At 37.6% G+C, this 26,449-nt stretch overlaps 1 protein-coding gene and 1 long non-coding RNA gene across 5 annotated transcripts in view; one reads left to right on the top strand and one right to left on the bottom strand.

Moving 5' to 3' along the window:
* Fhos (Formin homology 2 domain containing) overlaps positions 1-26,001 on the top strand; it is an 89,749-nt gene extending 63,748 nt beyond the window's left edge. For 2 of the 4 annotated variants that reach the window (XM_021333971.3, XM_064043545.1), the window contains 7 exons: positions 15,408-15,466; positions 16,275-16,459; positions 16,932-17,413; positions 17,574-17,671; positions 18,060-18,686; positions 18,827-19,120; positions 19,205-19,779. In XM_021333971.3, coding sequence (XP_021189646.3) covers positions 15,408-15,466; positions 16,275-16,459; positions 16,932-17,413; positions 17,574-17,671; positions 18,060-18,686; positions 18,827-19,120; positions 19,205-19,764 — 2,305 coding nt within the window. In that variant the 3' untranslated portion in view covers positions 19,765-19,779. Of the gene's footprint in view, positions 1-15,407; positions 15,467-16,274; positions 16,460-16,931; positions 17,414-17,573; positions 17,672-18,059; positions 18,687-18,826; positions 19,121-19,204; positions 19,780-19,990; positions 19,994-20,135; positions 20,343-20,428; positions 20,552-20,631; positions 20,890-21,128; positions 21,347-21,622; positions 21,816-21,904; positions 22,045-22,153; positions 22,270-23,664; positions 23,715-24,573 lie in introns of those variants that run through there. The other 2 variants (XM_021333973.3, XM_021333972.3) reach the window with 2 other exon arrangements.
* On the bottom strand, positions 469-4,660 carry LOC135119297 (uncharacterized). Its single transcript, XR_010278144.1, has 2 exons — positions 4,061-4,660; positions 469-3,905 (listed from the first exon to the last, which is right to left on the bottom strand). It is a non-coding gene; the product is annotated as an uncharacterized LOC135119297 (long non-coding RNA).
* Positions 26,002-26,449: the final 448 nt, after the last annotated feature.

Genomic DNA, 26,449 nt, shown 5'->3' with positions numbered 1-26,449 from the left:
AAAGGGTAGGTATTTGGTATAGAGATTTTTATATATGTCGGCGTCAGGATCCGACATCGTTAAATAAAACAAAGGGGTTCTCACACAATCACTTGGTTTATTCCAATTAACACAGTATTAGTCACTACAATTATTTATCACGAATTTGTGGGAGGTGTGCACTCGGCAACGGTCGGCGAACGAATGACCCGAGTCGTGCGCGCGCGCCGCTTTATATAAGGTCCACCGTTGACAGATCGACGGTTGACACATCGACGGTGGCGCCGTCACGGCCATGCTGACATACGCTCGTCCTCGAGCGTCTTCTGAAAACAAGACAGCAAACTGCTCGATCATCCTGACATACTCAGTCACATCAAATCAGTCAGTCAAATCTTTAAGTTGCGAGGTCAATCACAACAGACTTAAATGTGCTGCTCCGGCAAGCCCTTTTTACAACCAGAGACTGTTAAACCATTCTCATCGGTATTACAACCGGAGACCGTTAAACCATTCTCATCGGTATTACAACCGGAGACCGTTAAACCATTCTCATCGGTATTACAACCGGAGACTGTTAAACCATTTTTTTTTTTAATTACCTTTTTCTCTTTTTTTTTAGCTTACTTTTTTTGTGACTTTTTTTTTCTTTTTTTTTTTATAAAATCTCACATAGTCTACACAAAATACTTGGTTAGTCACCAGAACCTACGACCCATTAAGGCCAGTTCTTAACATGATTCGGTTTGTCATAAGTCGCAGAACATTGACCCAGAGAGCCATTTCCTAAAATCAGTCACACCAGTCACGTGTCAGGGCAGTCCCCAAGATTTGTCACACTTGCACGGCCCTGCCAGCCAGTTCAGTTAAGTTAGTTACGTTAAGTTAGCCACCAATCATCACTTTCTGAAGTCATGTCAGTCGAACATCATGATCATTTCTGAAGTCGTGTCATATAAGTACAGGTCAAAGAACATTAATTGAAATTCGTCACTGTCACCGTCATTATCAGATGACACCTTATACCTTCCATGATCGTGAGCCGCCGTCTCGGCCTCCTCAGTCCTTAGTTGGAATACAAGCTACTTCAAGTAAGCCTACACGGGCTCCAGGTATGTTACCACAGCACTTTTCGAGTGGTCTTACTAGTACACGAATTCAATATAAGATGGTCTCAAATGAACCTTAGCGATTTCCTATAAAGTTTCACGACACTAGTTGCACGGGACCATACAGCTGTTCCCATGGAGAATATTCGGCAAGAAACCCCATAGAAGATACCTATCATATTCTACGTCTATTACAATGAAAGCAAAAGCCCTAGAAATTCCTATGCAATTGAGTTTCGGTTTCTTCCGCTCAAATTAGACGAACAAAACCATCTTCAAGAGGAATCTCACTGTTGTCACTAAAAGATTAAAACGCTCTGTTTTGTCGAAGCTATTTTCCTCCTAAATCATTCCGTTTGCTGTATCTCGAATTTCTATCTACGACTAAGCAGAGTCGACTAAGAAGCTCGCTAAATCTGAAGACATCGTTCTCGTAGAAATAAAATATAAGCTCGATTGGTATACGGTATATTGCACTGAACCTGGTAGATACTATTTGCTACTTAATCAACATCAACAACAACGATCTGAAGAGTATGATGATGACTGACGGGTATATGATTATAATGAACTTCTACGAGCCCGTCGCGCAACGTTCGATTCATTCTCTACAATCGCAAATAGGCACTAAAAATTTCGCATTGCTCGCCCTATCTGACTGTTTGCCAAAAATTCTAATTGTTATAAGAGTAGTAGAATTTTTACAGGATTTCTCGAATACTCCGACTGGTATACGATTATCTGATTGGAAAGACTAGCCGGAAGACAACAGCTACTGTTCAAGGCTTAAGTACGGATTCAAATAAGGGATTCCTAGTTGAAAGGTTGTATTCGATCCCTGAAGTCAGACTACCAAAAGGCCCAACTCTATGGTCAAGATCTATGAATTCGTAAAGAGAGGTCAGCTATTAATATAGTCGTTTCTAGGTAATTACAATACAAAAGACTCAACAACCAAACCTCCTACTACAACCACACAGCCAATTCTACTAGTCTGCTATTGTGTGAGTCGAACTTTCAGACCGAAGCCAGACCTAGCACTACAACGATTTGGGATATCTCCGCCCAGTCCGGGACAGTCAACGTCGCCGCGCACAACCGGCAAACACTGAGTCACGTTGACTATAGGGATAATTTCTCGACTTATCAACAGCTAGAACGGCAGCTAACGTCCATTGCAAAACTCTCTCGGTATCGTTATCCACACATTCAATAAGCAACTAACTATATCTAGTAGACATTAAAGTCAAACCAACTATGTCAGCCTCCCTTACAATGAACTCTCTCTGTTCGCGTTTACATACTACCTGATTAACCAAACAGATCGACCGATCGTGGCGCAGAGCCAGACACCCCGTCAACTCAGCCACAAACCCGACAATTTCTGCTCCCCCGGCAAACTTCATCTCAGACGGCATCCGTGAAGTCAGAAAAGGAAAGTGCTTAGGCAACTGACTAAACTTTGAAAACATTTGGGTCAGCAGTGGCCCCCCCAGCCGTCAAGTCCCAAATGTGTGGCGCAACAATAGCCATCCGCGCCGATGAGGCAATATTCTGGGAACAGCAACAGTTCTCCTCTGGCAAATCTAACCTAAACAAGAGGCAAGTCCTTCACACCGGCACGCTCAGAATAAGACAGGCACCACCCACCAGACCTACACTCCAGAAATCACAGCCATAAGTGCGCACCAACACTAGCCAGAACGACTCAACGGCACTACACCCCTGACACATTTCTCCTACGCATCACGAGCTGCACTACCACCAGTTACGGATTTCAAGAACAGCAATCACCTTTCAAACGAAGAAACCGGTCACATCAGCTGCCAAGCATGAAATAAAAGAAAGATCCAACAGTTAGTCCGACTTTCAAATTGTAAATTACAACTATAATTGTCACTCACACGAACGCCTTCCATTCGACAGGCTTTACATGACCTTTGTGTCCCTTAGCCGACTTATCAGCCCATCCTGGTTTTCTAGGAACCACAGTAGCGCGACACTAACTGTACTCACACAGATTTACACGAGTCTCTTCCTGATCACCACGCTGCTATCGCACAGGCCAACGGGACTTTTCCAAGTCACCCCGATACCCATCATAGGTACAGCATAACACAATAAAATCACTAAGTAGGCGTAAGAATTGCCAACAAAACTATAGTCTGACGTATATTGAATTATTCTATGTAACTGAAAGACATTAATCAGAACCCGTGGAACTACTTCTCAGCGTCGGTGATTCCACTAGTTAACTACCACTGACAATAATTGTGTGCCAGCTGATTGTTGACCACGGCGATCGTATAATTAGCCCTTATTACGAGATCAGCCAGCCGCGCACATATTATAGTGCGCAGGCATCTGCGCAGACACAGACGTACCCTATTCCTTCAATCTCATAGCGACAGCCCAACACAACCAGAGAGAAACCACAAGGAGGAAGGGTGCGTCAATCAGCGTCTTCCAGGCTCCGGGCTGCCTTTTGAAAATTTCCAAAACCAACAAAGCGAAATCGTCCCGACCCGAGATCCCGAGCACAACAGTCGCACTACGTGACAACTAAACCAACGACACAGTTCATATCTACCAATACCACTAGTCAACGAGGCAGTTCCACGTTTAATAACCTCGTGTAAAAAATAACCTCAACATAAAACTATGGATTGAACAATGGATTGGTCTCACCGGGTTTTCCACTCAAAGTGCGTGACGATCGCACATCGCTATGGCGCGCAGTACAGCAAAGCTTTCGCGGACGTGAAGCCACGGAGATGCACAAGCCCCAACACTCCGACCTCACAAAGACACGTTGGGCTAATGGCAGGCAGCGTCGTAATTTTCTCGCCATAATGCACAATGATCACCGTCATTGTTGAAACATGAAGAAAAAAAAAGACAAATTCGGTTAATTTTCTAGCATACCTTCAATAACTAGCTTGACATGTAACAATGGAAACCGATACCATTACCATAACCGTGGTTACCATACTTGTACCTTCGCTGAAATTCTTATTAAATCTTCTACTACAAACTCCATTTTAAATTATCGACTTCCATTTTTTTTCTTTTTAGTGGGTAGGCAATTTATCTTCACGTGGCGAGTTCTCCCGAAATCAGTCTGGTCATTCACCAACCAACCAACATCATGTTGCAGTACGAGATTCACCACCCAGGATTCTTGCTTGTGCTTGCCTGGCTTGATTCAATGCGATAGCAGTGTTGTATCAGGCGTATCAACTTTTGCCACCAGAATCTTCACATTTTGAACACGTGGGCGATGCAGGGCAATCCTTAAAAGATGTGGGCATTCGGATTGTATCCCACTTCTGATGTCGGCGTCAGGATCCGACATCGTTAAATAAAACAAAGGGGTTCTCACACAATCACTTGGTTTATTCCAATTAACACAGTATTAGTCACTACAATTATTTATCACGAATTTGTGGGAGGTGTGCACTCGGCAACGGTCGGCGAACGAATGACCCGAGTCGTGCGCGCGCGCCGCTTTATATAAGGTCCACCGTTGACAGATCGACGGTTGACACATCGACGGTGGCGCCGTCATATATATAAAAGGCATAGAGGCACTATAATACTTATAGTTATAATACAGCATATTATGCTGTTAAGGAAGAGTTTTCACAATCTTGTGAAGTATTCAATTCAACTATTATGGTAATCTGTGCTTCTACTATCATCATCATTTGCCAAGCCTTTTCCCGACTATGTTGGTGTTGGCTTCCAGTTTGACTGGATGCAGCTTTGTACTGTAAGGACGGGACTTAGACAAATCAAACAAGATGTTAATGGTTACACGTACCGTTTATTAATACCTCCTCCTCTCCAGAGATACAGTTTATATTCTAATGAACTAATGATTGACTACTACGTCACACGCCCTATCAAAGAAAAAAAAAAAATATGAAAACTTTTTTTTTTTTTTTTTTAAACTTAAGTAATTAGCACAAAAATGATTAAGTATAATAGGTATAATAGTAATAAGTATAGAGATTAAACAAGGATACATTTTTTTTTTTTTTGTGGTTTACAATTAATAAGTTCTTATCATATGATTATAATATAACTAGTATCTAATATCATATTCAATACACTCTAAAACTAAACAATAAACAATTTCATCATAAGATAAACTTCATTTGATACCATACAATCATAAACAAAAGTGTTACAATAAAATATAATTTCATTCATGATAAAGCCTAGTTCTATTTTTATGAATAATTTTTTCTTTCCCTTTAACTAACACAACAACATTTGGAGAGATTTCCTTGACTACTTGAAATGGACCTAAATACAATGGGTCCAGCTTATTAAAACTCTCATTTTTAACTAATATTTGGTCCCCAGTTTTATATGTTATAGGATTCATACCGCTATCGTATTTACTTTTCCTGACAATTTTAGAACTGATAAGATTGTTTTTAGCATCCATTTGTGACTTTTGTAAACGATATTTTAATTCAACAGCATAATTATCAAAATTATAAATTGGGTCCAGTGAGGTAGTAAGGTTGGAAGGTATATTACATTGCTTTCCAAACACAAGTTCATATGGCGTAAATTTTGTACTCGAATGTACCGTAGTGTTATATGAGAAACACCAGTAGGGTATCCATGAACTCCATGTCTGTGTTTGACTGTTAACTTGCATTCTCAAATAAGAAGTTAAATGTTTATGGCTGTTTTCTAGGGAACCTAAAGTTTGATGATGATAGGCTGTGGATTGTAAATGACTTATATGTAAAATTGTACATACCTCTTTCATTATGGTGTTAACAAACTCGGTTCCTCTGTCGCTTACTATCTCTCGGGGAATGCCATACCTGAGTATAAAATTATTTACCAGCGTTGTGGCCACCGTGCGCGCATCCTTGCTTTCTATCGGATACGCCTCGACATATTTGGTTAAGTCACACTGAAGCGTGAAAATGTAATTGTAGTTGTTGTCTCGGGGTAAGGGACCTACTAGATCTATATATATTTTATCGAAAGCTGAATTCCCACAATCCGTTATAACCATAGGCTCTTTTATTGTATTTAAATATTTATACCGTTGGCATTTATTACATTTCATTACAAAATTAGTAACATCACGCTCTAATCCGTTCCAAAAGTATTTTTTCCGAATATTGTTTAACATGCGTCTTATCCCTGCGTGTCCACTAGTGGGAAGAATATGATAATCGTTTAGTATTACTTTCTTTGTGTCGTCGTCAATTACCTTTTGAACTCCTTTTACTACGCATAAGCGGGGTCCGGACCACTTAGGCAATTTATTTATATATTGAGCTAGCTCTTTAATAATTCTTATGTTATGTTCATTTTTAATTATATATAAAGTGTCTATTTTTAGATCTGCACAAAATAATTCCATTTCTCTCACAGAGACCGCTCGTGTACGCTGTGATTGAGTAAATAGTTTTACGTATACAGTGCGATCTGACGACGAATATGCATAATCACTTTTTTCTAAAGTCACATATTTTTTAACTTCCATCCATTCTTTCTCATTCACAAATATTAATTCCGTGTAATCCTTAGGTAGTTTTAACATTTCTACAACTCTTGGGTGATCAGTCCAATCGTTTTTAGGAATGTTAGCTACCGAAGTATGATTACAAGAATTTTTCTCAAGCTCCCGTCTCTTTGCTCTTGTAAGTACAGCTATAATGTGTTCATTCATAGATCGTAATTCCTCAGAAGTCAATTCTATGCGTGACAATGCATCTGCAGCTACATTATCACGCCCTTTGACGTAAACTACTTTATAGTCGTACTCTTCCAGTAACAACCGAAACTTTAATAATCGACTGGAAGGATCTGTCAAATTATATAAAAATACCAAGGGCCTATGATCCGTTTCTATAATAAATCGTCTCCCATAGAGATAGGGTCTAAAGTATTTTACGGACCAAACTATCGCTAACAATTCTTTTTCAATTGTAGGATACCTGCGTTCAGCTTTATTTAAGCTTCTGCTGGCGTAAGCAATTGGCCTACGATCAGCATTACACAAAACCGAACCTATAGCGTATCCTGACGCATCGGTTTGTAGAATAAAAGTATTACTGTCATCAAATAAGGGATATTGCAACACCGGAGGTTTTACTAGACAATTTTTTAAACTTAAAAATGATTTTTGGCAGTTTTCATCCCAATTATAAGCTACGTTTTTACGACACAGGTTATTCAATGGTATGCAAATTTCGGCAAAATTTGGAATAAATTTCCTATAGTAATTAGAAAATGCTACGAACCGTTTTAGTTCATCAGCATTCTTAGGAACTGGATAATTATTTAAAACTTTAATCTTTTCCGGATCTGGTTTAATACCATCCGCTGATACGACGTGACCTAAATATAATATTTCTTTTCTAAGAAAATCGCATTTGTCCGGATTTAATTTTAAATTTACTTTCCTTAGTCTAGCCAAAATGTCTAATAGGTTTTTATTATGCATATCTAAATTTCTCCCAAAACAAATTAGATTATCTAAATAAATAAAACACTTGTCATAATTTAATCCTGACATTGCTACCGTCATTAAACGTGAGAAAGAGCTGGGACTTGTCTTTAACCCCATCGGCATACGGGTCATCTGATACTGGCCGGAGGGTGTAGTGAATGCCGTATACTTTCTACTGTCCGAATTTAATTTTGCTTGATAATATGCTTGTGTTAGATCTAACTGTGAAAAATATATTGCACCAGAAAGTGAATCTAATATATCAGTGATGTTAGGGAGGGGAAACTTGTCATCAAGTATACGATCATTTAATTTCCGGAAATCAACAACTAAACGCGAACTTTTCTTGTTATCCTCTAATTTTTTAGGTACAAGTAGTATTGGACTAGACCACTCACTACTCGCAGGCTCTATAATATTATTAGAAAGCATTTTTTGGATCTGATTTTCAATTTCATTCCGTTGCGAAAATGGTAACCGGTATTGTTTAGTGTAAACTGGATCCGAATTGGGTTTTAACTGAATTTTCTGTTCGTAAAGATTACAAGTGCCTAATTTATCTCCCGGTAAGTAGAATACGTCAGCAAATTTTGCACAAATATTTTGTATACTTATGGATTCTTCTTTGTTTAAGTGCTGTAATTTTATCAACGATAATAATTTCCTAACCCTTTCTCCACTTAAATCTTGCTTTTCGAATGAGCAAATATTATAATTAGATAGATAATCAATGTCAGGCTTAAAATAATTAAGTTGAACTTCTGTTTCACGTGTATTTAATATTTGTACTAATATCTTTCCCTCTTTAGGTTGACAGATACTTCCAGCGATAAATACGCCCTCGCATAATTCTCTCGGAAATACAACGCAAGCCTCATTCTCAAAACAATAAATCTGGAAAAATTGCTCACACCTTGGTGGTACTGTAATAAATGAGTTTTTACCTAATCTCCCTAATTCTAAACCGATTGTAACTGAACTATTACACTCATTTATTGTCAACGTATTATGTTCATACTTTAGAACACAGTTATACTTCTGTAAAAATTCCTGACCAATTATGCCATCCTGCACACAAGGCAGATTCTTCAGAACATAAAACTTATGTTTAAATTCTTTTCCACATATAGAAAATGGTAAGTAAACATAACCATCTGTTATCGATTTACCACCTATACCATTAATGGTTATGCACTCCGGGTGTATTGGAATGTTCCAGTCTCCTATTGCCTCATATTTCACCACTGACAAAGAGGCCCCCGTGTCAACTAGCATTCTATATTTGGTATCGAATATTGTCAATTCTACGAAGTTATTGTAGTTACATGTTAAAATAAAGTTAGGATCGAAAAAACTCTAAATCTAAATTTTGATTGTTAGTTGACGCGTCTTGAACATCGTTTCTAGATTGATCTAGTAAATAAGTATTATGCCTGTTATTGCGCTTATTGTCTCCCGGATTCGTTGTCTGGCCGTGAGTACGTCCACGTCCTCGCGAATTGTTACCGAAACCTCTTCCGCGACCTCGATAGAAAGTCCTCAATGGTACTTGATTCCTTGGGCCACCTCCGAGGTTTGATCTAAAAGTACGATTTGGAATAAAAGTACGACCTCGGCCTTGTCCTCGATAATATTGATTATGCTTACCTCGATGTTGAGTGGTAAAGACTGTCTCCGACGACGTACTGGGACCTTGATGTGCCCGTTCTTCATCCTTAGCCGCGCGTATGACATCTTTAAGTTCTGTGTAATCTCTAGCCGCTAAAATTGTACTTAATCGACCATTTCTCAAGCCGTCCGTAAACCGCTGAATAGCTAGTTTTTCATTTACAGGTCTAAACATTTTATATGCGTTTTCGTTTCCATCAGCTTGAGATATAGTCAATTCAACAAATAGATCTTCTAGTTTCTTACCAAATTCTTCAATGCTCTGGGATCCTTGTCTAGACTGCAATAGCTCCAACTGAAGCGCCGTGGCAGACTGCTTGGTCAGTAGATTATTTTTCATATCCTTTATAAGATCTGCGGAAGACTTATAGTTAGATGCCAAACGTAATTTGGCATGTCGAGATATGCGAGTTTTAAGCACGAAAGATATTAGTAATGCTTCATGCTCCTTTTTAATGTTTTGGCTATAAAATTCAATAGCATCTATTAATTTTTTGGTACATTCTTCCTCTCCTGTCATTACAGGTAGAAGAGAAGTTGCAGTTTTCATGTCAAACTCAGTCATGGTTTCTATGGTACTTAAACTCTGTTTATTCTCTGAACAAAAATTCAGAATTTTTTGATAGTATGACTCTATTTCATCACAAATAACCAAAATGTACTTTAACTCTTCCTGTTTAACATAGCCTTTAGACACATTTATATCTAATTCTCCGCGACATATAATATATTTATCATATAACTCATTCGCCTCTAAATGTTTTCGCTCTAACAATTCATTTGTTCTTTTTGTTTTACTTAATTTTACCAAGTTACTCTTAATATTTTTGATTGTTTTATGTATTTCTATTAAATCAGACATTTAACCCTCCTATATTAAGTACAATAATTATATTAGCAAGATAACATAATAAAATAACATCTTAACTAAAATACCTCTGTCCATGTAAACGCCGTAACCAATTTGTAACACTTTTCACATTCACATACACATTTTCACTATATATTTTTTTTTCACACATGAAGATTCTCTACTCGATGTCTGCCTTTGTCCAGCCGTGCTTCCCCTTACGACTAGACGTTTTGGGCACCGGACTCCTTGCTCCTTGAGTTCCTTGACTCCCGCCTTGGGCCAGAACGCCTAAAAGCATTCCTGGCTATTTCCGCTCGCATCCAGCGTACGTGGCATCGTTTATATAGTTTGTATCCTCCGTATAGAACTCCAAAAATGAGGATAATCAATATCACCCCCAGTATTAAGTTAGTTATCGATTGATTTTGATGCAGTTGGGCCACATCAGCTGCATTTACGCCTCCAGCTGCGTTTTGCGCGATTACAATTTCTTCTTTACTCTGCGATTTTCCCATTGTTAGTTTTATGCACCAAATTCACTTTGTCCGTACAGTAACGCAATCTAATTATTTGTCCCATTGTTTCACTACGCGATCTACTGAGTCCGGAATTCGACACCGAACCTTAAATGGCAGGGTCGCCATGTAAGGACGGGACTTAGACAAATCAAACAAGATGTTAATGGTTACACGTACCGTTTATTAATACCTCCTCCTCTCCAGAGATACAGTTTATATTCTAATGAACTAATGATTGACTACTACGTCACAGTACCACTGTTTTACATGACCGCCTGCATATCAGACCAGAAGTTATATCTGCGTAATCTAATCTCATCAAAAAGATATACCTACCATCAGTTGCACAAAGCTCCATTAAAGTTAAACCTTCTTTAAATCTATTGCTGACTCTTTCTTTGTCAACTAGATAAAAAGTGTCAGCAATAGATGAAGCTTTAACTTTAATGGAGCTTTGTGCTACTGACGGATAGTCAGATCAATCAGACGAATCCAAAAACCAAATCTAATAAGTATTAGTACAGATTATAATGTATGATTGTGTGGCATGCTTTAAGATCCGAATGGTTATGCGCCGTTAGTCCCTCATCGTTGATTACCTCGTTCCGGCACTACTCCCCTTCAGTTCCCATATTAGTTTTATTTGTAAAAGTCCACCAGCCACTAGGAAATACTACATTTGGATTCTAGGTTAACCGATAATGGTTTAAGATGAATTAAACTAAGGGTAATGACTTAGCTTATAGTATAGAAATTCTAATTCCAAAAAATGGAAATATCAAAGTTTATCCACTTTTGAAATCAGATTTGTAAACTGTTTTTTTAACATTATCATCAAGCCTAAAAGCTTCAAATAATGATAATGTTCCACAAATAATTCAAGGTATCTATACATACATAGGTATTTTTAAACGAGCAACATCATCATTTTGTATACCCTTACAATCCGTATTAATTCAATTGAAATTTAAACTAAATATAAAATAAAAAATCACTGTACCTAAATTGCACACGATTTACGAAATAAAAATTCATTCACATCGATTATTTCCTCAGAGAAATATAAAAAGTAAAAAAGACCTGCGAATTTATGCTTGCTTAAATACCTTAGCACCTGGTTTGCAAAGGTTACGTCAGCCTAAAGGTATTTCTAAACGCGTCCGGCTAATAAACTTTTATCGCACATTTGCCCAAATTGAAAGTTCAACGACGCCGTACAAATAAATAAGTAATTGAGTATTTTCTGCGAGTGGATTGGGGCCTACATCCTGCAGTATGACTGACAAGTCATTGCATGTGCAGGGGCCTTACGTAGGTACACTAAATGGATGATGACAAATGATTTGCAGTGAACATCCTAATCACATATTGCTTTCCGCGTACAAAGTGATTGATTACATCAGCTACGAACACAACTGTAACGCACGCGAAACTATCCCAAACGCGGAAGTGAGTTCCAAATACTTAAACACAAAAGTCTTATTTTTTGATCGGGAACAGAGGTAGCGGGTATCCATTACTTCCCAACCAACCAACAAACGAAAACATCAATACGAAAACAACAAGATATTCAATGCTTCCTAGAATTTCGGAATACATTTCATATTCCTGAATTCAGGTAGGGTAACGCATGTTAGCGTTGAAAGGGGTTCCATCCAGCCGGCTTTCAGTTGTTTGTGAATAGGTACAAGCTAGGGAAACTGAAACTGACATCTTCTGTCAATGTAGAACTTGCCTAACGTTTGTTACATACAGATGGCACAGATAATAAACTTTTTAGGTTCTGCAGTTTACAGATATGATTAGTAAATAGCTTTCTTAAGGCTGCGAGTAAGCCCACGACTCCTGGCGATTCTGAAAGCCTCGGTTATGAATAGATGAAAGCTTCAGTAGGAACTTTTTAGTAGTGAAATCATTTTTGGGTTCTGTTATGTAGTAACCGGATACAAACATATTTATTACATGTTTACGTCCCTTTACCCAGTTACGCGTGACAAAAAGAGTAATTAGCCTATTTAATACGTGTCTGTCTTGTTTACTACTATTCTTCTTTATTTTATTTATAGGCCACACTCATTGAATCTTCTTCATGCCTTAGTTTTTCCGTCTACTAAGGCTTAACCGACCATTTCCAAAAGTTCGTCGCACCGTCTTCCATGGGAACCAAAATAGATCGGTACCAGATTCGACACATGTAGATTTATTTAGGTTACTGTTACACTAGTAACCGGGTAAACGCGTAAATTCGCGGTTTTATATGTACGGGAATGTGAAATTGATCAAGAGATTACTTTTTTCTCTAAAATGTTTACCGTATCCTCTGTATTGTTAATTGAGGCAAGTCGAAAAGATAATGCATATTGCATCTTATTTGGGCATTAGTAAGGACACCTTTTTTATAATGCATCGATTTCCGGTGATGCTCTTTTGTTTAGTATATTTGACCACGCAACTAGAAAGTTTATATCCAACAGAAGTTTTGTTCAGTCCAACTTCTGGCAATTTCCAAAGCTTGAATGCAGAATGTAGTTCTAATGTCATGCGCATGAGCAGTAGCAAAGATCATACCCTTATCCATATGTATCTATATGAGTTAATGCTAAATATATTTGGGAACATTTTATCTGAACAATATTTTAGGTTGAAATAATGACTCGTCATCGTAACATGTCAATGCTGCATTATATCGTCACCGTCATGGTAGAAAGTATGGGTATTAACTGCGAGCGAAACTGTCCGCGTTTTGTTCAGCCAAGTTTTTTCCTCCCTCAATCGCGATGAAGTCGAATGTTAACAAAAACTAAGTCTCCGTTTAAACAATGAACTTACACTGCGAATATTTATACACAGGCTGCGGTATTATGAGAGAGAAAATGAAACTACATATTAACAATCGCTATGATCTTTATAATACTGAAGAATGCATCAAATCTTTTGGGATTTTTCGACTGATGTTATGATCTAGTTAATTAGGTGCGAAACACGATGAACTACGAAAAGGAAACCAGATATATTGATGAGATAGCAGATCCAACGTTACGGTAGTCATGAAGCAGGATGGCGGAACCAGGTCCCGAAGTGGAATCACGTAATGATTGAAAATGACCGGACAGAGCGTCCGTATGTCCCGTGCACTCGCATGTACGTACGTTTTATCCAGAAAATATTATCAGCGAGTAACCCGCAGTCAGTGGCAGGGAGCGATGGGAGACGCAAGTCCCACATAATGCTGACCTAAAAAAACTTGATACAGTGATTAAAAATAAAACATTATCCGTTACAAAATAAAGTCGTGCGATCTAATTCCAAATTCAGTGGACATTTTTTCAACGTGAACAATTTAAACAATCAGACATGTGACATCGATAAAATATAATCAATGTATGTAATGTAACTTAGAAGCAAGTGCAACGAAACGAATAAAAATCTTCGCTATCTGAAACCGAGGAAAAGTTTCTGAGGTCGACTTAAACCACCTGTATACAATTAGTGGGAGAAAAATGGAAGATGACATGCGAAACTTCACACGATCCGACTTGCCTGAGGGAAATGCACATCTCGAGCGATCAGTACCGAACAGAAAATTCAGACAAGTTTCATTAGATTCTGGCATAGCTGATGAAGAAGAAGTGGCTGTGAAAGTGAACTATAACCTGGATTGGGACTATGATATGTCGGAGGATGAAGATGAAGACTTCATTGATGAAGACTTGTGAGTCAACTTTAATACAGTTTAATGTTACGTACAAAGTGATATATTTACTAGAACTTGAAACTTTGAACTTTGGACTTGCCTTTGAAAGAAAGCGAAACTTTCTGAAGGGTGAAATGAGCTTTTCTCTGTGACAAAATTCTAACATCGTAGTATAAAACAATAGATATTATGATTTATGTACAGCTTTCAAGTGAGATAACTCAAGCCTCTTAATAAGTTAGGTGATTTGAAATGTAGGCGACTTTCGCGCATTTTATTGTTATACATTTTTCATGTATTAACTCATAATATAGGTTCATTTATTAATATAATAATTGGTGATATATTATCAACAATTTTATTGTGCTAAATTAAAATATGTCCAACTATTTTATTATTATTATTATTTACTAGAAGAGTATCCCAAACTGGTAATATATTTGCGTCATACAAATACTACGTTCAACAATATGTTTCACATCCTGAAAGTATCGTAGCGACTAACAGAACCAGATACAACATGCAAGAGAAGACTTTAATTACGTATTCAGTCTAAAACATATAACAAAAACCTTAATCCGTTACGAATGTTACACTTATGTAAACTGTTTAAAATACTTTAACACGACAAGGAAGCTTACACATTGCAAAAACACTAGCGAAGATATTTTCTTTCTTCATAACACTTAAGATTTTTTCAGCTAAAATTGACAACCGAAGTCACACCAGTTCTGACCAAAGGCCTCTCTGATAATACCACTATTCTTGCTTTCACCATCATTTTCTGTTAAATAATCATTATTATTATTTATGTCCACTAGACCTAATTCTTTTCTAATCAGCCTGTGCCTCTTCAGATCAAAATCCTTCTTGAATTTCCACACGTTAAAACCTAAAAACTTCTAACACTCTGTGATCTATAGGCGTCCTGAATGTACTTTTGTATCTGAATATAATTTTATGATGATAGTTAACGTATCTGATCAAATTTGTAGAAATTACTATGTCCAACCTTGCTATTAGTGTGTTTCCCTCATTTATCTAAAATCAGTTACACTTAGAATAATTTCATTTAAAACGTAAATTTTTGTTTCAGTCGCAAAAATGCCTTGGTCCTTCGCACCCAGTTGTCTGTGCGCGTCCACGCTATTATTGGTAAGTTTCGCTTTGGCTACTTCTCTTGGAGAAGTACGAGTAAGAAATGCTACATGGCTTAAAAGTAATGAGTAAACATAACTTGGTACTGAGGAAAACTTTATTTAAATAAAACTACTTTTACGGATTGAACAGGCTTTGGGATACCTCCTTTCCTATCGTTCTCCTAATCGATTACGTTATCACAAAGCACCGAGTGCCATCAAAAAAGTGCATCTACCGCCACCTATCGATCTCATGGACAAAACGTCAGTTCGAATCTCAGCAATGACCGGGCGGCATCAATAAATGCGCGCTCAGTGAAAAAAAAACCGGCCAAGTCTGAGTCGAACTCGCGCGCGAAGTGTTCCATACCATTAACGTGTCGCGGTATAGCATCCTAAGCTGTGACCAAGGATGCTATACCGCGATGAAATCCGTAAAGGAAGTTTTATTTAAGTGTCAAATATTCGTGTAAGTGTCAGGAATCAAGAAGTAAACTTCATTCTACGAGTTTTAAATAACACGCCCCTGGCCGTGGTATCCCAGTCTAACTACTAAATATTTTACGAGATTAAGACTTAACAAATTGCAGTAGATTTCCGCATCAAATCTTCGTCGGGAACAACAGTAGTGAACTTACAAATAATCCTACGCCTAGCGAACACTGGGGTGTTACCATAGTCACCGCTTGACAGCCTCATTATTGACAAATATCCGCTCAACGTGCTTACAATCACTTGCGGAAAAGCCGGGCGCGTAATAAAAAGCAAGGCTGAAGAAAACTCGAGTTCTCGAAAAACTAATCGATGTTCTATTCGATTCACAGAAAGACTACTTCATTCTCAAGGACGCGAGCTACGGAGGGCACTGTTTACGCTAAAACAGATCTTGCAATCAGACAAGGATTTGGTGCACGAGTTCGTCGCCAACAAAGGATTGGACTGTCTGATGCAAGTCGGCAATATGGCGGACCATAATTATCTGGATTACATACTGCGAGCTCTTGGACAGGTAAGATTATATTCAATTATTTAAATTACAGATATTCAGCTCAAAAGCAAACTTTAACGAAGATGGTTAAACTGACCATACCAACTAAGTTTTTCGGGGTTCTCGCTATAAAATCCGGGTTACTCCAGATTAGAAGTGGATTACGTGCTGAATCCAACGATTGGTCATCCATGAACTTATCTATGCCAAATATGCGTTTAGGCCCGATTAAATAACAAACATTCAGAAATACTTTCGCGTTACCCTAGTATAATAAACTGCTACGATCAATTGGGTCACGCTTTTTTAAGACTTTGATGAGATGTTGTATTAAATGAAGTTAAACAAATGAAAAACATTATTTTCAAAACTTTTGCAACTACTTATAAGCGCCATTAAACACGATTCTTAACAACTTCTTTTTTGGAACTGCTTAATTTACTATTTAATCAATTTGCAATTTATTGCTAAAAACGACGTATGGCATTTCCAGATACTGCTGTACGTTGACGGCATGCACGGAGTAATGGCCCACAAACGCTGCATCCAATGGCTCTACACTCTCATCGCCAGCAAATTCCGGCACGTCGTCAAAACCGCTCTCAAACTCCTTCTAGTCTTCGTGGAATACACCGAAAAGAACTGCCTCCTCCTCATAGACGCTATTATATCTGTGGACAACTCCAACGGCAGACAGCCTTGGCACAACATCATGAAGATTCTTCAAGATTTTGACGCCTCTGACACAGAACTTCTAATATACGCCACTACTTTGATAAATAGGTGTCTAAACAATGTACCTGATAGAGACACTTACTACGACCAAGTAGATGCCTTGCAGGATCAAGGCATAGATGACATTATACAACTGTACATGTCAAAGCAAGGCACGGATTTGGATCTGCTGAGACAGCTGCAGATATTCGAAGCTGTGCTGCTGTATGAAGATGGTGATGAGACTGGAACTGCTCTGAAGTAAGTTCATCATTATTGGAATGTTTTTTTCATTGTTGGTACAATGAGATTAATAGGAAGGCCTGAAATTGACTAATTTCTTGCTTTAACAATCTGCCATTCAACCTTCTCACAATTAAGTAATATAAAAACGTCTTCATTGTATACAATATTATTCCAGGCAACTAGATGACTCCGTGATCAATTCAATTCGCCGCAGAAGCATTAACCTAAGTACTGAAAGAAGAAAATCTAAAAAGCAACAATGCAAAGAAAAAGGTACGTTTGAAAAAAATTGTTTTTAAGAGATTTTGATGTGCTTTAAATATTATAACCAGTCATTTATTTCCATTGTTTTCTGCATGGTATGGCAGTTCATACCTAAAATCTACTAAGACATTTTTCTACCATATTTCAACATGAACATTTAATATTAAAGTTCTTTTTGGGAATGATGTTTTTCTTTGTTTGTCAAGTTTGTATCAATGTTGTTTAAAACGCACTCAACAAAAAATAAACAGTTATCTTATAATATATGCCCACTTTCTGAGGATTGTTTTAAATTAATGGACCACCTATCAAACCGGATTGCTAGACCAGGTGCGTTTTAAACAACATTAAATTAATCCAGGTGTCTTTATTTTATGCTGTTTTTCACTAACCACAGCAAAACCAGTCATCACTCACACAGAAACAGAAAACAAAATAACGAATAACCATCGCACACAATTCTTACCCTCCATCACCGATCATAACAAAGAGAACAAAGAACTGAGCTCAGCATTACGTCGTCGACGAGACCGATACGCGAGGCAAGCCCACCACATCATACAACAACAAGAGCTGATGAACCACTCCAGTGATATCTACAACGGCCTCTTCCCAAATCCTAATGAAAGTTTCACTAGCACTAATGGAAGTTTTACAAGTACAAATGGAAATTATTACACCCCTAACGGAACCTTAAACAATGCAAATGGTAGCTTCACGAGCCCAAATGGCAGCTTCACAAGTTTGAATGGAACTTTCACAAGCGTCAATGGAAGTTTCTCAAGTGGCAACGTGAGCTTTCCAAGTCTGATTGGCAACTACACAAACACAAATGGGAGTTTTTCTAGTACGATAAGCAACTATACTAATGGATCATACACGAACAATAAGAGTTACACAGCTGTTAATGGGAATATCAATGGTTCAAGTCAATTAAATGGAGCCAACGGCCAAAAAGAAGAAGACGATAAATACGTCACTAGAACGACGAAGAATTTTAACTTAGCAGATGTTTTAAAGAATGGTTTGTGCTTTAAACTAACATACTACTAATTCTTTTGTCACCCGCTTTGTTTGTGCTTCGTGATTGCTCTTAATTTTTGAATTTTTATTTTTGTGTGCTCCTGACAAAAAATAATAACTTTCATTACTTAATATTTTCAGGAAGCCAAAGATATACATCAGGTCTAAAACAGAGAATCCAAAATGGAACACTTGGCCATACTGTGAACGCTGTAGATGCAATAACCGTAATGCGTCAAAAGCAGACTGATCCCACCCCAGAGGTGAAAGATGATCGGGGTTTCCTACTAAACAGAGAACACAGTATCAAAGATCTGGCGCAGAGGCTGACCAGCCCGGTCAGCCCTACCACTGAAGAAAAACCTTTGAGGGTTTCTGATATGGCGGGAATTGTATCGAAAGCCAAAGAAGAACTAGCTAAATCTCAATCAAAAGGTAATTACTATTCTTTGGATCGTGTAAGTCACCTCGTATTTTTAAGTTTGAATATCATGCTAACCTTGTTTTCCAAATTCACAGAAATTATAAAAAGCCCAACAATAGAAAAATCCCCAAAAGTACACGAAATAAAGGTATCGGAGAATGATCTACACTGGGAAGAACTCAGAAAAGGTTGTCTTCATAGAGAATTTCACCTATGCGACTTGGACTTCTCGGATCTTCGCGAGGACTCGGACGATGAGATGTCATCGCCTGCAATAACCGCAGCCAGCGGTCCTCCTCCTCCGCCACCAACAATGTTCCCTCCAATGGGAATACCTCCACCTCTACCGGGCTGTTTCCCAATGCTATCCAAAAACAACATTCCCAATCCACCTAAACCAGCTCTATCTTCTGAAATGTCAAACGATTCTGACAGTTCTACGATCAAAAAGAATAAGAAAACTGTAAAGCTATTTTGGAAGGAGATTCAAGAGAATCCAACACCAGTAGCCATTAGGCCGAAGGTTGGAGGATTCATATGGGATGACCTGCCTAACGTGACCGTAGACACCAATATGTTAGAGCACCTGTTTGAGTCCAGGACCAACGACTTAATAATCAAAGTAAGTACTAATCATGACTTAACTGTGGCATAGGCAAGTAATCAACAGACAGAGCAAAATATGACGAATTTGTAATTTTTGACAAATTAAACTTTTTTTTCCAAGATTTTAATTCTGGTAACATATAACTTTCTACAATTATACAATACCTTACTATAAGTACTGAGTGACGTGTTACATGATTATTCTTAATTGTATTATATGAGTTTACTAATTATATTTTCTTCTTTTTTTCATGCACTTCTTCGGATATCTGCAGGAAGTAAGTATCACGGTTTTTGGATTACTTTCTTTCCATAAATCAAAACTAATTTATTCTTCTTGACAATATTCATGAAATCTTTTTAAACAGTTGGAAACATTGTTTTATGTTTTTTGTTAATATAAATATTTTTAATTTACAGAAGCTAATGGAACCAAAGAGAAACCTCATTTTAGACGCTAAAAGATCCAATGCTATTAATATAGCAATGAAGAAATTACCTACGCCTCAGACTATAAAGGCAGCTATTATGAAGATGGACGCTACCGTAATAGGCAGAGAAGGGATCGAAAAACTGCTCACCATGTTACCAACAGAGGAAGAAAAAGTAAAAATTCAGGAAGCACAGGTAACACTACAGTACCTAATTTAAGGCTACAGTTATTCATGTTCGTCATTTGTTTAAACTGATGGTCTAACACCATTTTGTTACAGTACGCCAATCCTGATTTGCCTTTGGGCAGCGCCGAACAGTTCCTACTCACCTTGGCCTCTATTAATGAACTATCATCCCGACTAAAACTTTGGGTATTCAAATTGGATTTTGACAATTTAGAGGTAAGATCTGGTTATTCTAAAAATATAAACTCAATAACCGTAAATGGCCAGAAATAAAAGACATATATTTGAAATTACAGAAAGAAATCGCCGAACCACTGATGGACCTGAAGCAGGGCATAGAATTGTTGAAGGTGAACAGAACATTCAAAGTTATTCTGTCAACATTGAGGACTGTTGGAAATTATTTGAACGGTAACTACGCCAAAGGTTTCCGCCTGGAATATTTGTCAAAAGTCGTGGAAGTCAAGGACACCGTTCACAAACATCCGTTGCTATACCATATCTGCGAAATGATTATTGAGAAGTTCCCAGACAGCTCTGATTTCTTCAGTGAGGTCAGTATACAAGGTTTCAGTACAACTGTGGCATGACGGTTCATTGATCCGAACTTTCCGAAAGGCGAATTCCCAAAAGCAGTCTAGCACGTTTGCAGAACCAAAATAATATCAAAATTATTTTCATATTTTTTTTAAGAGCTTTTGAATTAATGACTTTTTTTTTTCATAACAGAAATGAAAATAAAATGGTAATAATACATATTATGTTTATTAAAATATCCCCTCGATACTTACAGGTTGGTCCCGTGATACGAGCCTCCAAGGTCGACTTCGACGTCCTCTCAGCTAACCTGCAGAAGTTAGAGTCTGACTGTAAAGCGTCATGGGATCACATGAAACGCGTAGCCAAACACGATGGTTCCCAGATATTCAAGACCAAGATAAACGAATTCCTCACAGACGCAGCCGAGAGGATCATTTTACTATCAGTTATTAAAAAGAGGGTGATGAGCAGGTAATATGCTTGAATGATGGAGCAAATCACTTTGTTCTTAGAAATAAGAAACCTATGCAATTTACTAACCTAAATTATATACAGTTGTATATATTACACATTAGTTTCATAATCTGAATTGATTTGTCTGTCAACAATGAACATGTCTCTATATAAATGCCTATGCAGTGGTGATAAATTAGAAGTGTACATTGCAATGCGAAATAGTGCCTGGCGAATTTGAACTTTGATTGTGACCTGAGACAGATAGAACAAAGAGGATTTTGCTTGTTACAGATTCAACAAATTCTTGCTATTCCTCGGAGTGCCTCCCTGCGATATTCACAAGACAAAGCCTTCAGAGTTCTTGAAGGTCATAGCTGAGTTTTCTCTGGAGTATAGAACTACTAGGGAAAGAGTTCTGCAACAGTTAGAAAAGAAAGCCAACCATAGAGAGAGAAACAAGACTAGAGGCAAAATGATTATAGACGTAAGTCCGTCACTAGATGTAGAAGATCTGCTTAATTAATAAACAATTATGGCATATGAACTAAAGCGGCTTGGTGTAACTTGTTTTAGGTGGGCAATTATTCACACAAAAATGGTGATCACACTGCGGACAATGCTCTAAAGGAACTGCTGAAAACGGACCCTGACACTGACAGTCTAACAGACGGCAGGAGAAAGAGTCAACCGAATAGCAGAAGAATTCTAGTCAAGTGAGTTATGGAGATAAACTAAACATCATTCATGGAATCAGACATCAAACCAGTAGTATAAGTATATACAATTCTTTAAGTTATTCAAATATATTTTATTAATTTACAGTGGAGATTTGTCAGCTGATGATGAAATATTGGAAAGCCTTGTGAGATCAGCCACGTCCAAACGCAAGCCAGTAGCTCGAGAGAGAAGGAGGAATCGAATCTCTGATAGGAAGAACTGTAAGTTGGTTTTGAAATAATTATTTTGCTCTGCAAAAGCATCGGTTCATTCCTTCTTTATACTTGTAACATATTTACTTTCTGGACATTATTATAATGTAATACCAAAAAGAGAAGATAAGAAAACCAAGTAACGATAGAACTAGTGTTCTAGAAGATGAAAAACAAATGACTGTGTCTATATTTAATAGGAGCCTCCTAAGGGTGCATCTACACGGTGCAAATAGCTTGCGCATGTTGAGGCACGTGCGCAGGTTACATGCATTTTAAAAACGTGAGGGTCCAGCGACTCTTGTGACCAAAGAAAAATAACACCCGCGTGCTCTTGTCCCTTGCGCATGTTAACTTGCTCCAGCCACATGCACCGTGTAGATGTACTCTAAGTATTAACTCCTGGGTAGTATAAGAAGCTATTCGCGTCCGTAGAGTTAGCAGTCACGCTACTGTAAAGGCTACCGCATTCTGAAACCTGTAGTGCGATACTGATCTAAGTATCAAACTATATTAAGACATAAACACACTTGAAGCGTCACGCGATGCGTTGAAATAATTTGAAGCTTGTTGAGTGAAAATAAATCATATTTTACAAACTTGATGAGCTCATTAAACGAATTTAGTGTGTTTGAAATCAATTCAGTAAGTAATGTACTTAATCATTTTTATGGTCATGAAGTCTTGTCAGCCCAATGGGTACAACAACACTGTTTTATCTTCTGTTTATATCAAATACTTTTATTGTTTCTCATGTGTCATTGCGAATTTTATTTTTAATATTTACCTTCCCATCTTCATTAGTTTTACTAACTACTCAATTTCTTAAATATTGCTGTGCGATGCTATTTCCTTTTCAGCTGAAAATGCAGTTATGTATTTTCTATATTTCGTAGAATCACTGGTGATGTCTATTATTTCAAGGCTTTTTATAGATGGTACATGTAAACTTATCAGATATTTAATTCACGGGTAGATCTATGATGACCAGCGCGTCAGATATATTTTGCGCCTCTACCAATTTATCCATCCAGGACTATTATATGCGTTGTATTTAATAAAGTACATCATTATCTGCCAATCCTTTTCCCAACTACGTTGGGGTCGCCTTCCAGTCCAATTGGATGCTGCTGATGTTTTACAAGGAGCCACTGCCTGTCTGACTTGCTTAAACCGGTTACCTGGGCTACCCGATACTCCTCGGTAAGATTGGCTGTCGGAATTTCTGTCTTCTTAACACCCATAACGGTTGCCAAAGATGATTAAAGACAGCCGGAACCCAATAGTTTATCGTAATAGTCTACGGCGTAAATATATAATATCTCCTTAACTAGTCTAGTATTTCTATTGACCCTTGGTGTACCACTGATCTAAACGTTCTAATAAGTGTATATTCATTTTCAGTGAACAGAACTCTAGATGGAAACCAGTCATGACCAGAAAATCCATCTGCGGTATGTATTGTGATTTTCTGTTTAATTAATTTGTTTATTTGGAGACATCACTATCAGCCTTTTTATCGTACCACTGCTGGACACAGGGCTACCCTCAGACCCTGTCTACACGGCGCGTGGCGTCAGCGCTGCGTCCACGCAACGCACGAATGATGGAGAGCAGCCCTCACGACGAAGCGGGAGGGGGTGTACTCGTTACGTTGTTGTCGTGTGCATTTGTCAAAACATCACAATCAGGCTATCGGGCATATTAAAATTATTATCAACGCACAAGCAACTTAGCGCTGCCGCTTCACGTGGCAACCAGTCACCCCTCCTCCTCGTCGTGAGGGCCGCTGTCCGTCATGTGTGCGTTGCGTCGTATTTGTATTTAAAACAACGCAATAACAGTGCTGCGTCGACTCAACGCCGACGAGTAGACAGGCTCTCACCCAGAGAAACACTGAGCGGTAATCACCACGTTTGCTCAATGCGGGGAACTAGTAGTACCTAGTATATTTTACTGGCAGAAGATATTTAAAAAGTCCATGAAAGAGTGATAAGAACGCAGGTACACATTTGCGGGAACGCATGTTCCATGCTCATTTAATACGTTGCATATAATATTAGCATTTATTTTTTAAATCCTAAAACTTAAGTAAAATGAACATATTAAATATTGTTTTCTCGCGACTTCACCCGCGTCCCGTGGGAACTACTGCCCGTACATTGGCGAAGAATTTTTCAAATCGGCTCAATAATTTCGTTTAGGGTACAATTAAACAAACAAATAAATGTTTCTACCTTTATTATATTTGTAAAGATTTATTTACGAGTCATTAAAAATGAATATTATAAAAAGTGATATTTTTTGTTGCAGGTTAAAGAAAATCCAGCTAGCTCAGCAGAAAGTACTAAAGAATTTTAATATACAGGACATCAAATTGAATCTCATACAATTATTCTAAAGTTACCCTTTGGGTATTAGCACTACAAATTCTTAATTGTCAGTAAAATCTAAGCAGATGCACATAATTTTAAGGAGACAAATAATTTGAAATTTTTAATAAAATAGTTACAACGAGCGTTAGTCATACAAACTTGCCAAAACGCCATCTATAGTTTCAATTAATAGTGCCGCAATTTTTCAGACATGTATTAAGTAGAATGTAAAACATAGGTACCTTCAATCTTAGTAGTTCTGTATTTTAGTCGATGTAATTACAAATAGATGCACATTTTAATCAGTAATGAATAGTGATTTTTCCTTTATTCTAGTAATAAATTAAACTATCACTATGTATCCGCATAAGTTTAGAACGCATTATGTAAATAAAAGTTAACAACGCAAAACTGTAATTTTATAGGTACCATCACTTTAGTACGTAATTAATTTTTCCTAACTATTGATGCTTGGAAATATTTTTTCTACGCTTAAAGTAGAAAAACACTATATTTCTATTTCTGTATATCTTTCAGGTTTTGGTGCAATAATTCATTGTTTTTTCCTCTTCAATAAATGAATATCATGAAAAATTAATAATTATGTTATTATACTGATAATGCAATAATTAAATATAATGTAATGTGTTCTTACCCGATTGCCAAAACGGGTTGTATTCTTCAGCCCCGGATCTTCAATTTTTTTTAGGCGGGGCAAAAACTGAAAAATGCCGCCCCGCCTACCTACCTACTTATGTTTATTTTCACCAACGAAAGTCACTTTTTTGGTAGGTAAATGACTTAAAAAAAATCCAAAAGTCCAAATCATTATAGGCTCAAACTGTTAGCCAGGTTTAAGTTATGAAAGTCGAGACAGAATAATGCAATTATTGTAATAATTTGCGCGAGCGAAAGTAGCGCGCAAATTTTTTTAATTTTGGGACACAAAAAGTTAATAAATTTGAAAAAGCGCTGGAAAGTGACAAGAAGTCGGAAGCGCAAACTTTGTTGTTTTTGAGGACTCCATAAATAATATTTTTTGCTACATTTGACTTATAAAAGCTAATACAGCGTGGATTTGAGTCATGAAGTTATGAAAGGAACGTATGTATAATATTGCGCGAGCGAAGCGAGCGCAAAATTTTTTAAGCCTACGAGACAATAATAAGTGACTAAGCCATTGTAACGCCTCGAACTTTTTTAAATTATTTGTTTGAAGACTTACGAATTAAACAGGGAATTATCTATACTAATATTATAATGCTGAAGAGTTTGTTTGTTTGTTTGAACGCGCTAATCTCAGGAACTAGTGGTCCAATTTGAAAATTTATTTCAGTGTTAGATAATCCATTTATCGAGGAAGGCTATGGGCTACTTTTTATCCCGGTACGGGAAGTAGTTCCCACGGGATGCGGGTGAAACCGCTGGCAGAAGCTAGTGTGCAAATAAAAAGAAACCGTGATAAGAGAGAGTGCCATTTGCGTTCGTTGATTCGGTGCGTCAATAAAAATAATAAACAATCAGAAAAATAGCACATACATTGTCATTTAGCCGCGAGCGTAGCGAGCGAGAATTTTTTCACTTATTTGGAGGATGTTAAAAGTGAAAAATAATCAAAATGATCGATCAATCAAACAAAGCGAAGGCGACTTTTTTGTCTGTATCATGATACAATGTGGAACTTCCTTATCAAACAAGGGCGTCCCGCGGCGCCCCTGAGACCGAGGCGCCCGGGTATTCGCACACCCTGCACCATAGCTTAAGACGGCCCTGAAGACTCACAAATGAAACTGGGAATTATGTACAAATAAAAA

Source organism: Helicoverpa armigera, chromosome 1, assembly GCF_030705265.1.
Source record: "Helicoverpa armigera isolate CAAS_96S chromosome 1, ASM3070526v1, whole genome shotgun sequence".
In the NCBI taxonomy this organism is placed as follows: Eukaryota; Metazoa; Arthropoda; class Insecta; order Lepidoptera; family Noctuidae; genus Helicoverpa; species Helicoverpa armigera.
Note: the sequence above shows the minus strand (reverse complement) of the source record. Positions and strands in the feature narration are given on the sequence as shown.